General features: G+C 46.4%; 1 protein-coding gene across 1 annotated transcript in view; it reads left to right on the forward strand.

Annotated features, from left to right (window-relative positions):
- The first annotated feature begins 9,785 nt into the window (after positions 1-9,785).
- RANBP9 (RAN binding protein 9) overlaps positions 9,786-12,124 on the forward strand; it is a 72,907-nt gene continuing 70,568 nt past the window's right edge. The window contains exon 1 of the mRNA XM_006198627.3: positions 9,786-10,701. Coding sequence (XP_006198689.2) covers positions 10,119-10,701 — 583 coding nt within the window. The 5' untranslated portion in view covers positions 9,786-10,118. The remainder of the gene's footprint in view (positions 10,702-12,124) is intronic.

Raw genomic sequence — 12,124 nt, forward strand, 5'->3', positions numbered from 1 at the left:
CTTCCTTCAGTTAGCATAGTGGTTTCAAGGTTCACCCATGTTGTGGGATGCCTCAGAGCGTTGGTACTTTTTGCTGCTGAATGCTGTTCCATTGTACGGACATGCTACATTTTATTTACCCATTCATCCACTGGGTGGACATTTGGATTGTTTGCACCTTTTGACTGTTACGAATAATGCTGCTGTGAATATTTGTGTACAAGTTTTTACGTGGACGTATGTTTTCATCCGTCTTGGGAATGTACCTAGGAGAAGAATTGCTGGGTCATATAACTATGTTTAACTTTTTGAGGAACCACTGTACTCTTTCACAGTGACTGCTCAGTTCTGCATCACCACCAGCAGTGTAGGAGGGTTCCCATTTCTCCACATCCTCACCAACACACTATCTGTAGGTGAAATCTTTGCATCGCAATCAAACTGTGAAAACCTTCATTCTTAGATGAAAGCTGTGGGGTGGATTATAAAGACCTGGAATCAAGTATTGAGAAACTAGCTTGTTCATAACATCAGGAAGTTTTTAAGGGGTGCCTACTAGATGTAACAGGCACTGTAATACGGAATAGGCCCTTTGAAGGTGATTCTCGTGGTTGTGTTACGTAAATGGGTCACCTATGACTCAGATTTCCCTGGCAAGCCAGGAAGTATCTTAAGATCTCTACATCTGGTTCTACCAGCAGAGAGGCGTGGCTGAGAAAACTGGTGCTTCCAATCATCCACGGTGGGCAGTAGACAGAGGCAAATAATAATAGGGTTTTTTCTAAATTTTCTATTTTTACACAAGTTTTGAAGGTTACCTTCCATTTATAGTTATTACAAAGTATTGGCTGTATCCTCCGTGTTGCACAATACATCCCTGAGCCTGCCTTATACCCAATAGCTTGTGCCTCCTGCTCTCCCACCCCTAAATTGTCCCTCCCCACCCCACTGGTAAACATTAGTTTGTTTTCTAGATCTGTAAGTCTGCTGCTTTTATGTTATATTCACTATTTTGTTATATTTTTTAGATTCCTTATGTAAGTGATATCACACAGTATTTATCTTTCTCTGACTAATTTCACTTAGCAGAACGCCCTCCAAGTCCATCTATGTTGCTGCAAATGGCAAAATTTTGTTCTTTTTTAATGGCTGAGTAGTATTCATTTGGATATATTTCCCACAGCTTCTTTATCCATTCATCTGTTGATGGACGTTTAGGTTGTTTTCATGTCTTGGCTACTGTAAATAATGCTGCTATAAACATTGGGGTGCATGTATCTTGTTTTTGTTTTTGTTTTTTTGGGTATATACCCAGGAGTGGAATTTCTGGGTCATATGGTGGTTCTATTTTTAGTTTTCTGAGAAACCTCCATACTGTTATCCATGGTGGCTACACCAATTTACATTCCCACCAACAGTGTCCTAGGGTTCCCTTTTCTCCACATCCTTGCCAACATTTGCGATTTGTAGACTTTTTTGATGATAGCCATTCTGACAGGTGTGAAGTCCTATCTCACTGTGGTTTTGAAATAGTAACAGTTTTTGGCTCCTCGGGGATTTAGACAGATGTAAGACAGCAGAGCACATTCAGGACATCTGTACTTGGCCTGGATTTCTGGTTTTGAGTTCAGATCAGCCTTTAGGCCACTAACTGGTGACCCATTAGCCAGATCTGATCCACAGAAGTGTTTTGTTTGGCCCGTGTCATGTTTCAAGCCTTCTGATTTGAATTCCCTAACAGCCCCTGGTCTGTTACAGCTCCCAGTGATCTCTGCTGTTTTACACCTAATCTAGTTCACTCTTACATTTTCGATCTGGCTCTGGGCGAACTGGATGTGTACATCCTGCTTAGGACGATGTCTTAGTCAGATGGTTAAAGCTGGGGCAATTATCAAAGCAGAGCATCACTGCCCTCATCCCAAAGCAGACAGTCACATACCTACACCGCATCACCAACAAGAAGCAGTTATTAAGCAGACAATTGTGCAACATGCTACGTGGAGAACAATAAATAGACGTGACCTGTACCTACTAGGACCTTCCAGACTAAAATAAACCACACTGACCCAGACATTCATGTGGCTAACAGAGAGTGGAAAAAGACATACAGGCCATGAAAATAAACACAATGGAGGTCAGCACTGGGCCAAACCTATGACGGCTTCTGCTTACACACGCATTCTAAACAGGGATTTCTTTACGAAAGACGCTCTTCCAAGATTATTCCCATTAAGATTTCAAAGTATTTGCTGATTATCTCTCCATAAGATGGCTTGCAAGACTTGTGACATTCCAACACTGCAGTAATGCAATGTGTTTCTTCCTTCCAGAGTGTTCTCTTGTGGCAGATGTAGCCACTAAGATGATCCACTGTGTGATTAGAAACGCAACTTGAAGCAAAATCCATGTACTCTTAGATGCTACTGGTGCCCTGACCAGTTCCCCTCATCTGCCAGTGGGCCCACCTCAGGCTGCCCCGAGTGCTGGTTACCAATGGCTCATGCCACAGCCTTCCCCAGAGAACTGCTCTTGCCTGAAGGGAGCCTCCTTGCCCAGAGATGCCCAGGACGTCGTGCTCCCCCTGGGAGGAAGGTGGTCTGCAGCTAAGGAGTGATTAACACAGGTTATTACAGTCCTGGACTCCTAAGGCGGGGGGAGGGCAATTCTGCAGTGCGGCATGCTCCAGCCTCCCGTGGGGGCAGGCTGAAGCCAGATCTCGCTGAACCGTCACCTTTGCCTGGCTTCTTCCCCTGCACCACCCTGCTTCCCTCATCCCCTAACAGATCTCACTGGAGAGCCCTCTCCCCCAAAAGTCACTTGCATCGGAAACCCCTGCTCAGGGTCTATTTCTAGGAAACCTGATGTAAGACGCCTGACCTACCCTACAACGTTATCCTTATGGAGTCAGATTTTTTAAGTGGCCATTCAAGTAAAATACGAATGGCATTCGGCATGTAATGGTTAAAAAGGAACAGCCCCGAGCTGTGGCAGCCAAGGGCACCCTCTAATAGTGTCCTTAAGGCAGTTTTGTGGAGTCTATGCTTCTGCTCAGTGGAAGAGCCATTTCAGTTCATACCTTAATCATAAAATGACTTCTCTATCAAACCAGAGTGCTTGTAACCCCTTCCTTTACTGAAGTGTGGTCAGAACCCAGAAAGAGAGAGCACAAGTGAGAAACTATAGTAGCTATAAAATTATGAAGACAAGTAATAAATCTAGATTTGCCTTATTGATGTACGATTTACCTAACAGATGCGCTCTGCTTCTTAGGGAAATGTACATTTAAGCAAAAGGCATTGCAATTTTGATGAGGGAGATGTGTTAATGTGTTACTCTAGCTTCCACAATCCACAGTATACTTCATCTTCCTAACAACCTTGTACGACTCTTTTTTCCCAGAACCTAACAAATTTGAATTGTACGTGCTTATCAGTTTCCTAGGGCTGCTGTAACACGTGACCACAAACCTGGTGGCTTAAAACAGCAGAAGTCTGTTCTGGAAGCCAGAAGTCCGAGGTCAAGTTGTTGATAGGGCTGCATTCCCCTCAGTTCTGTTGAGGTAAATCCATTCTCTGCCTCTTCCAACTTCTAGGGGCTGTTGGCATTCCTTGGCTTGTGGTGGCATCTCTCTGCTCTGTCTTCTCACGGCCTTCTCCTCCATGTGTGTCTCCTCATCTTTCTGTCTCAAATCCCCCTCTGCCTCTCTTCATAAGGACACCTGCCATTTAGGGCACACCGGGATGATCAGGGATGATCTCACTTCGAGATGCTTGAGCACATTTGCAAAGATGCTCTTTCCAAATAAGGTCACGTGCACAGGTTCATGGGTGGATATCTTTTGGATCCACCACATGGGGGACCACTTTTGGGTCGACCACAGTGTGTACATGTCTGTGCACACATAGCCACACCAAGGTAAAGAGGGACACGCACATCTGAAGCATCTGATCGGGGCAGTGCTTGCACACTTATACTCATGTTGAACACCCACAGTCCCAAATCTTTAGAGGCAGTCCGGAAGGTTCTTGATGTAATTTTGGTTCCTAGTTTTGCCAAGCACAAACTGCATCACATGTGTGATGAGGTTAGTGCGTGACATAGAAATATACACTTGGTCATTGAGTGGCCTGGCCAAACACCCAGCATCCACATATCAGTGTGATCTTGTATTTTCTGATCATGTCGATTATTCTTATTGTACTTATTAAATTTTATGGGGTGGCATAATATGCTATGGTAGAATTTGTCTAAGGATTTAGAAAGATCTTGGGCCTCTTAAGAATGCCAAAGATCAATGACCAATGGGAAGTTTTCAAATGGATAGTGGCATAAGTCACATATGAGGGGCTGGCACTGTTGGTGACATTAGGAGACATATCAGTCATTCTACAGCGTGTGCCATTCCTCTTTAAATAATTGATATCTATTTCTAAGTTAAATATTCTTGGGATAAGCTCACTGCAACTGAAGCAGAAAAATACTAAAGAAGTCTTTGAAACAGTTTTTCAGATACAGATGCTTTTTAAGATACAGATGTTCTGACAGCTTTGAAGTCTTAACAATTTAAAAAGCCTCATATATTGCTGGGCATATTTTTCCTTGCATAACTTTAAAAAGGTACTTAAGGAAAAAAACAAAAGTGCTTAAAAAATTAGTTATCAAGCATAAAATGATATAGAGCCATATTGAAAGAAGTAGGGAATTGTGAAGTAAGTCACTCTACTAAATTACTTTCTTCTTGTGTTTACTTAGATTGCAAATTAGGCCTTGCATCTATAATCTCTATGCTGTAACCTAGGTACAAAGAAACTTACGTTGAAAAATTTATTTTAATGATAACAATGGGTTAGGCTGGAGAATTACTTTTCCTGGGATATTAGAAAAATAGCCCTGGTGCTTTTAGTCTCTATTGTAGCGCTTTTCATAGTCTATCCTGAAAAATTGGTGACGTAAGTAATGTTCTTTCCCAACTTAGGGACGTTAAGTTCTGTCTGTCTGTCTCTCTCTCTCTTTTAAAATTTCCACAGGCTTCCTACCACTGTGTATTGCAGATAGTAGGTACTCAATAAGTGATGACTGAAGTGTAGCCCACGCGTCAGGAAAAACTCATCGAACTCACCGACGGTAGGCAAGTGACAGCCCTCAGTGCTGTCTGGCGCTTTGGGGAACTGTTTATCATTATCCTTTAAGGACAGATATTTTTTGTCTCTCACTCTTTTTTTCTTTTCCCTCTATTTTTGTCTTGAATTTTCCTTTTACTTGTCCCTTCGCTCCTAACTATCTGATATAGACTGAATATTTGTGTCCCCTCCCAAATTCGTGTTGAGACCTAATCCCCAATGTGATGGTACTAGAAGGTGGGGGCCTTTGGGAGGTGATTAGATCAGGAGGGTGATGCTCTCATGAATGGGACTAGGGCCCTTATTAAAAAGATCCCAGAGAGCTCCCTTGCCCCTTCTGCTCTGTGAGGACACAGGGAGAAGATGGCTGTCCATGAACCAGGAAGTAGGCTCCTGCCAGACACCAGATCTCCTGGAACCTTGATATTGGACTTCCCAGCCACCAGAACTGTGATAAATAAATGTTGGTTGTTTAAAAGGCACGCAGTCTATGACATTTTATTATAACAGCCCAAGTGGACTAAAATGGGACTATGCCTTTGGCTGTCTGCCTGCTATGGAATCCACTGAACCCATAGGCATTTCCTAGGTTGGTAGGTGGCATTGCCTGGAACTCAGGGAATTTCTGGGGCAGCCTTCCCATTCCATGATTCCAACACCTACCTAACAGCCCTGAAGAAGCTCCCTTCCTCTCTAATTCCCTGCTATTACTCCATTTTGAATGTTCTTTCTTTTTTTTTTTAAAAGGAGGTAGTGGGGATTGAACCCAGAACCTCATGTATGCTAGGCATGTGCTCAACACTGAGCTATATACCCTCTCTTCCCTTGAATGTACTTTTCATGTCACTATAAGGAAATGAGAAAAAGGGCACATAGAAATCAATAAGGAAGAACGAATGTGAAAACGAAGGGATGTCAATTCTGTGATTAGGTTACAAAAGGCTGACTTCTGGCCCGCTGCTAACGCTTTCTGAGCCTGCACACTTTGATGAAGCAAGCTGCCATGTTGGAGAGGCCTGAGTGTCAAAGAAACGAGGGTCTCTTCTGACCAATAGCCTGCAAGGAACTGAGGCCCTTAGACCAATGGTCTCCAGAAGCAGAATCCTGCCAACAACCACGTGGGTAAGCTTGGAAGCAGATAATTCCCCAGTCGAGTCTTGAGATGACCGCAGCCCCAGCTGACACCTTGAATGCCGATGAGGTTCCCGCCCCACGGAAACTGTATGATAATAAATGCTGTTATTTTAAACCCCTTAGTTTGGATGTAATTTGTTCAGCAGCAGTGGATAACTAATGCAGACCCTGAAGCTGTATAGAAGTTGGCCCACTCTGCCATCACATTTTCCAGTACCTAGAAGGATGCTGTCAAGGACATTTACTGAAACTGATGGGCCAGTGTCTGAGCTTCTTTCCTGGTACTGGAAAATCCTCGATCTTGGGCATCAGTGGCCCTTTCCTATTAGGATGGCGTGTCATTTCAAGCATAGAAAATGAATGAGGTGTGTGAAGTACTCTGTGAATGCATGAGCTGCTCGCTGCTGGAAGGGACTAGCTCCACAGACTCTAGCCACTCCACCCTGAACTGGAGGTGTCAATAACTCAGCACCTCTGTAAGCTGGGATTCTATGCTCCCTGGCAGCCCCAGGTATGAACATGCCACCTAGACTTGGCCAACTTTGAACCTCGAGTAAGAGAAGAAAAGATTAGGGGTCAGAAAAGTGACAGTCTAGGTGGTGGAGATGGCATCTGATGGTGGCTGATGTGACCAGTGGTGGGGCCCTGGCCAGTCTGTTTATGCTGCCTGACCTCTTTTGGTCTTTGCTTTTAGGCCTGGTTGTCCAACCTTCTAGTCAATTCTGAAACCAATATCTTTCCAATAAGTTCCTTCTGCTTAAGAGAGCCAGAATTGGCTTCTAATTATTTGCTACTGAGAACCTCAGATGATAGATATATGTGTATCAATATTATAGCAATATACAGGAAAGATTGAAAATATAGGTGCAACAAGATTGTGGACAAGTTCAAGGCTAATGGATTTTTACCATTTATATCTCTATGTAAATGTCTAATTTAATTTTCACAATAAAAATTTACTTTTAATTATATATTATAGTTGCCCATTATGGAAACATTTTGCAATTTTCCTTCGTGTCTTTTTGGTAACAATTTTGGCCATATGTAATTATTGCATAGCCTTTTTTCTAGTTAGAACATCATAATCATTTTTCCATGTCTTCATTGTTTAAAAATTATTTTTATTTGTTTATTTATTTATTGAAGTATAATTGATTTACAATGTTGTGCTAGTTTCTGGTATACAGCATAGTGATTCAATTATACATATATACATTCTTTTTCATTATAGGTTATTACAAGGTATTGAATGCAGTTGCCTATGCTACACATTAGGACCTTGTTTTTTTTTTTCTATCTATTTTGTATATTAACATGTTTTTAACCATGTCGTCATTTTTAAGAGGTTAGATAAAACTGATTTCAGACTGTGCCTATGTAAGAGGCCTGGAAGGAGTGGGTATGAAATTGGGCCCAATATTCACTAAGTCAAGAGGAAGGAGTGCCTTTTCCTAATTAGTTGGCCCCCTTCTTTTGGCAATTCCACTGCCCAGAGAGGATGCATTGAAATTTTTTTGAACCAACTTGCTGTATGTGCTTCTATAGTCTTGATTCCACTGAGTAGGGTATATGGTCATTTTTCCAAGTAGTCCCTTCATGTTGGGCATCTAGTTTGCTACCATATTTCATATGTTAATAATTCCAGTTGAACATTTTTTTGGCTTGAATTTCTTCTATATTTTAGATTTTTTTTCTTGGTTTTGATTTTTTGGTAGGAATTAGTAAAAAGGCATAAACACCTTTATGTCTCTTTGTAAGTATACCACATACGTGGCTTTTAAAAATGATGTTGATGTTCTCTGCTACCTTCAGTGTGAGGAAGTGTCTGTTTTACAGAGTCCTCCCCACAACTGATATCATCAATTTCTCGAGGTTGCTTGTTTGGAGAGCAAGCAGTCACTCCTATAAAAAGCTTCCAACAAAGTATCACATTTTCTCAGCCGTTTTAGGATATGTGAAGTTCTAAATGCTGTCAGAAAAAAGTACACCTTCATAAATAAAATCTTGATGACTGTTTCAAGAAAGTTTGATGAGGCATTGAGCTCATTTATTCTACCTTGGCTAGCTAACATTTAAACAGAGCTTGGCTTACATGTAACTCGTTACTGTAATATAAATGCCAGTCTTAGAACAATTTAAATACAATGACATCATGTAATTTAAAGTGCAGTGGCTTGAAAAAAGTCATCAAACAGTAGGTTAGAATTATCGGATATTTTTATTAAAGAAGGACAGGGCATCTAGTTGCTGGGTAATTGAGGGAGAAATTAGACTGATGACTATTAGTTCTGGCCAGCCGTTGAGGGCCTTCAATTAAATCACCATTTACCTACCCTCTTCAAGACAAAACTAATTCTCTAATCAGCAAAATACACCTTCCTTGTTTATTTGGCCAATTACCATCATAGTATCTTTGGAAGGAAACAAAATACCGAAATTTATACAGTGTAGTTTACAAGTGTAAAGCTCGATGTGGCCAGCTAAGGAAAGGCTAATCTAAACAAAAGGAAATGGTGAAACAAAGTAGTAATGCTAGGACGGGTCAGAGAGCAACCTCTGGCCAGTTGTGCCAAATTAGTCGACCAAGCAAAGCACTACTGGGAACTGCAAAGTAGGAAGTCCTATTTTTGACTCTGCTGACCTCAGTGAATATTTCCTTGTTTTAAAAATGGGCATAATTCTTTGTTACCTAACAAAGAGGCCTCTTATGAAAATTAATGAGTCTATAAAGTGTTTTGCCGTCTCCAGAAGCCCTTCCTAAATACACCTGGTATTCGTACAGTTCGTGTTCCTGCTCTTTGAAGAGATATCAGTCTTTATTAGTATTTCTACTAAATAAGTGACCCCTTCTGTCACTCTTAAGTTCACTAGAAGTCATCATAAAATTACTTAATAAAATGCTCCCTGTTTTAAGAGGGAGACTTTCCCTTTACAAGTGGTTATGTTAAGGTATTAAACGTTGTGAAGCGCGAAGAGCAGTTGGTTCACAAAGAGGGAAACGGCAAACAGGGACCCGTACAGGGGCACGAACTGGAGCAGAGCCCGAGCAGCCCGCGGACGCCCCCCGGACGGCTCTCTTCGGGGACCCGATTTGGGCTCCGAGAGCCCGAGCGGCTCCGCTCGTCCCGGGGCGCCCGGGGTCCGGGCACGCAGGGACCCCAGCGGGCTCGATTACTCTCGTCTGGGCGAGAAGCAGCCCCGCCGCTGCAGCGGGAACCCTACGGTGGGGAGGTGGGGCGAAGACAACAAAAAGAAGTAAAGTAGGAGGAGATTCTCCCGGGGAGGGCGGGGGGGAGCGGCGAGCTCCAGGGGAAGGCGGGGACCTCTGGAGGGGCCCCGCGCTGAGACCCCCGGCTCCCCGCCCGCGAGATGCCCGCATGCCCGCATGGAGGCGCTCAGCTCCGGGCCGCGCGCCTCCCCCACGCCGCCTCGGCCCGGCGCCCGGACCCCCGCGGGCCCGCCCCTCGCGCCGCGCTCGCGCCTCCGGCCCCGCCCCCTCGCCCAGCGCCGCCCGCGCGCAGCGTCTCGCGCCGGCCCGACCAGCCCACGGGGAAACAGCCGCGAGAGCAGCGGCTACAGCGGTCGCCACCGCGCCTTCTCCTCCCGCGCTGCCGCCTCGCCCCCGCCCTCAGCGCCTGGTTCCGGGCCCGCGCCCGCCCTCCAGCCAACGATCTCTCGGGGCCTCCCCGGGCCCGCCGCCCACTCCCCCGGCTTCGAGCCCCCCAACCGTCGCGCTCTCTCCCCCTCGGCGCGCGGCCCGCCGCCTGCTTCCGGGGCGGGCGGACTGGGCGCCTGGTGCCGGCGGCCGCAGCGACAGCGCCCCCGGGAAGCGGAGGAGGAAGGAGAAAAGAGGTGGAGGTGGCCGTAGGCTGAGTCGCGGCCGGGATGTCCGGGCAGCCGCCGCCGCCGCCGCCGCCGCCGCCGCAGCAGCAACAACAACAGCAGCAGCTGCCGCCGCCACCGCCGGCGGCTGTGGCCCCGGTGCCCGGAGTTGTACTGCCGGCGCCCCCGGCCGTCAGCGCCAGCTCCTCTCCGGCCGGCTCGCCCGGCGGCGGCGCGGGCGGCGGCGGCGCCTTGGGGGCCGCGGCGGCCGCCCTGCTCCTCCACCCGCCGCCGCCGCCACCGCCCCCGGCCACCGCGGCCCCGCCGCCGCCGCCGCCGCCCCCGCCGCCCGCCTCGGCGGCCACCCCCGCCAGCGCGCCCCCCGCGCCCCCGGGCCTCGCCGCGGGCCCCGGCCCGGCCGGAGGCGCCCCGGCCACGGCCCTGGCGGCGGGCAGCAGCGCTGCGGCGCCCTTCCCGCACGGGGACTCGGCCCTGAACGAGCAGGAGAAGGAGCTGCAGCGGCGGCTCAAGCGCCTCTACCCGGCCGTGGACGAGCAGGAGACGCCGCTGCCTCGATCCTGGAGCCCGAAGGACAAGTTCAGCTACATCGGCCTGTCTCAGAACAACCTGCGGGTGCACTACAAAGGTACTGGGCGTGTGTCCTGCGGTGGGAATGGAGCCACTGACCCGGCGGGTCCCGCCGCCACCTAGGCCGACCCTCCGCCCGCCCCCCGCCCTCCCGGGGCCCGGTGCCCTCGGCGGCCCGCTGGCTCTGCTGCTCTGAGGGTGGCACTGGGGTCACGGGAAGAGCTGCGATGGGAAAGGGGCGATTCTGGGAGGGGGAGGTGAGTATAATGCTCCTTGGTGACATGGAGCTGGTAATCCCTGGCTGTGAGCAGGACACCTTGGGGGAATCCAGGATGACAGGACATAACTCGCTTTCTGATTTCCCTTTGAGATAAATCCCGGGGCTTGGATGGAGGAATCTATATGGGCTTGGAGTTGGGTTACATTGTTCTCCAGGTGGTGGTGGGTCAGGCGGTCTTTTCTTACGTGGGGGTAAGAGAGGCACGAATCCGAGGAATAATTTCTAATTAAGGGAGAGCAGGGATATACAGGGGGAGGAGTAGCCAGAGAAGGATTTTGCCCCAAATGAGGCCAGAGATTGTCTAGGGAGACAGAAGGACTGGGGCCCCAAGTTTGCCGTCAGTGTATCTTGCTAAAAGCTGCTAGGCAGAGGTGAAACGTCAGGGGTACGTGTTTTCTTAGGCGAGCAGAAACCTACCACTGCCGATTGGAAATACCCTGTATTTATGTGTTGGCATTATATGAAGTACGTTGAAAACAAGGCTTTGTTAAATATGCTGTTTAGTATTTTAGAGAGAATTGACTTACGTTTTCCACCTAAATTTAAAAAAAGAAAACATCCTTAGACTAGTGCTTGTTCCCCTTCCTCCCTCACCTACCTCTCCTGTGTTAAAACAAAGCTTTAAGCAGATCAGTTGTATATAAAATTATAAATTACTATGGAATTTTTGAATTGTAGCCCAAGTTAATAGCATGCTTCAAGTTTACTTGTCTGGGGGAGAAAATCAATATATCGGTCTATCTGGAGACAAATCCAGATTTTTAGGCCCCAAACCTGCTGCTTTTACATTTAAAGCAGCCTCATTTTGATTGGCTTCAAAAGGAGGGTCTTAATCAGAGCCTAGTGACATGGATATAGACGGTATAAACAACCATTGTGGTGAAATTCTTAAAGTTTACAGGACTGAAATTTGAGAAGAATCTTGATAAATAAGTTACTATTTAATCAGAAAGGAGATGGCCACAGAAATCTTCCAAGTGATTTGGCTGCAAAGAATCATGGCCAAAAATAGGCCTTATTGAATATTCCTTCCTTTTATCCATAGATCCGGAGAAGTACTTTCAATTTTAAATGTTATGCTTCTTAATCTAAATGGCTGAAAATTCCAGAATATTTACCTTTTTTTTTAGGTTAGGACATTTTGTTAATACCCTATTGAAGGCTATAATTTAATTTCGTGTTTTAATTTGTGTGAATGGTG

Source organism: Vicugna pacos, chromosome 20 (assembly GCF_048564905.1).
Source record: "Vicugna pacos chromosome 20, VicPac4, whole genome shotgun sequence".
NCBI classification, from domain to species: domain Eukaryota; kingdom Metazoa; phylum Chordata; class Mammalia; order Artiodactyla; family Camelidae; genus Vicugna; species Vicugna pacos.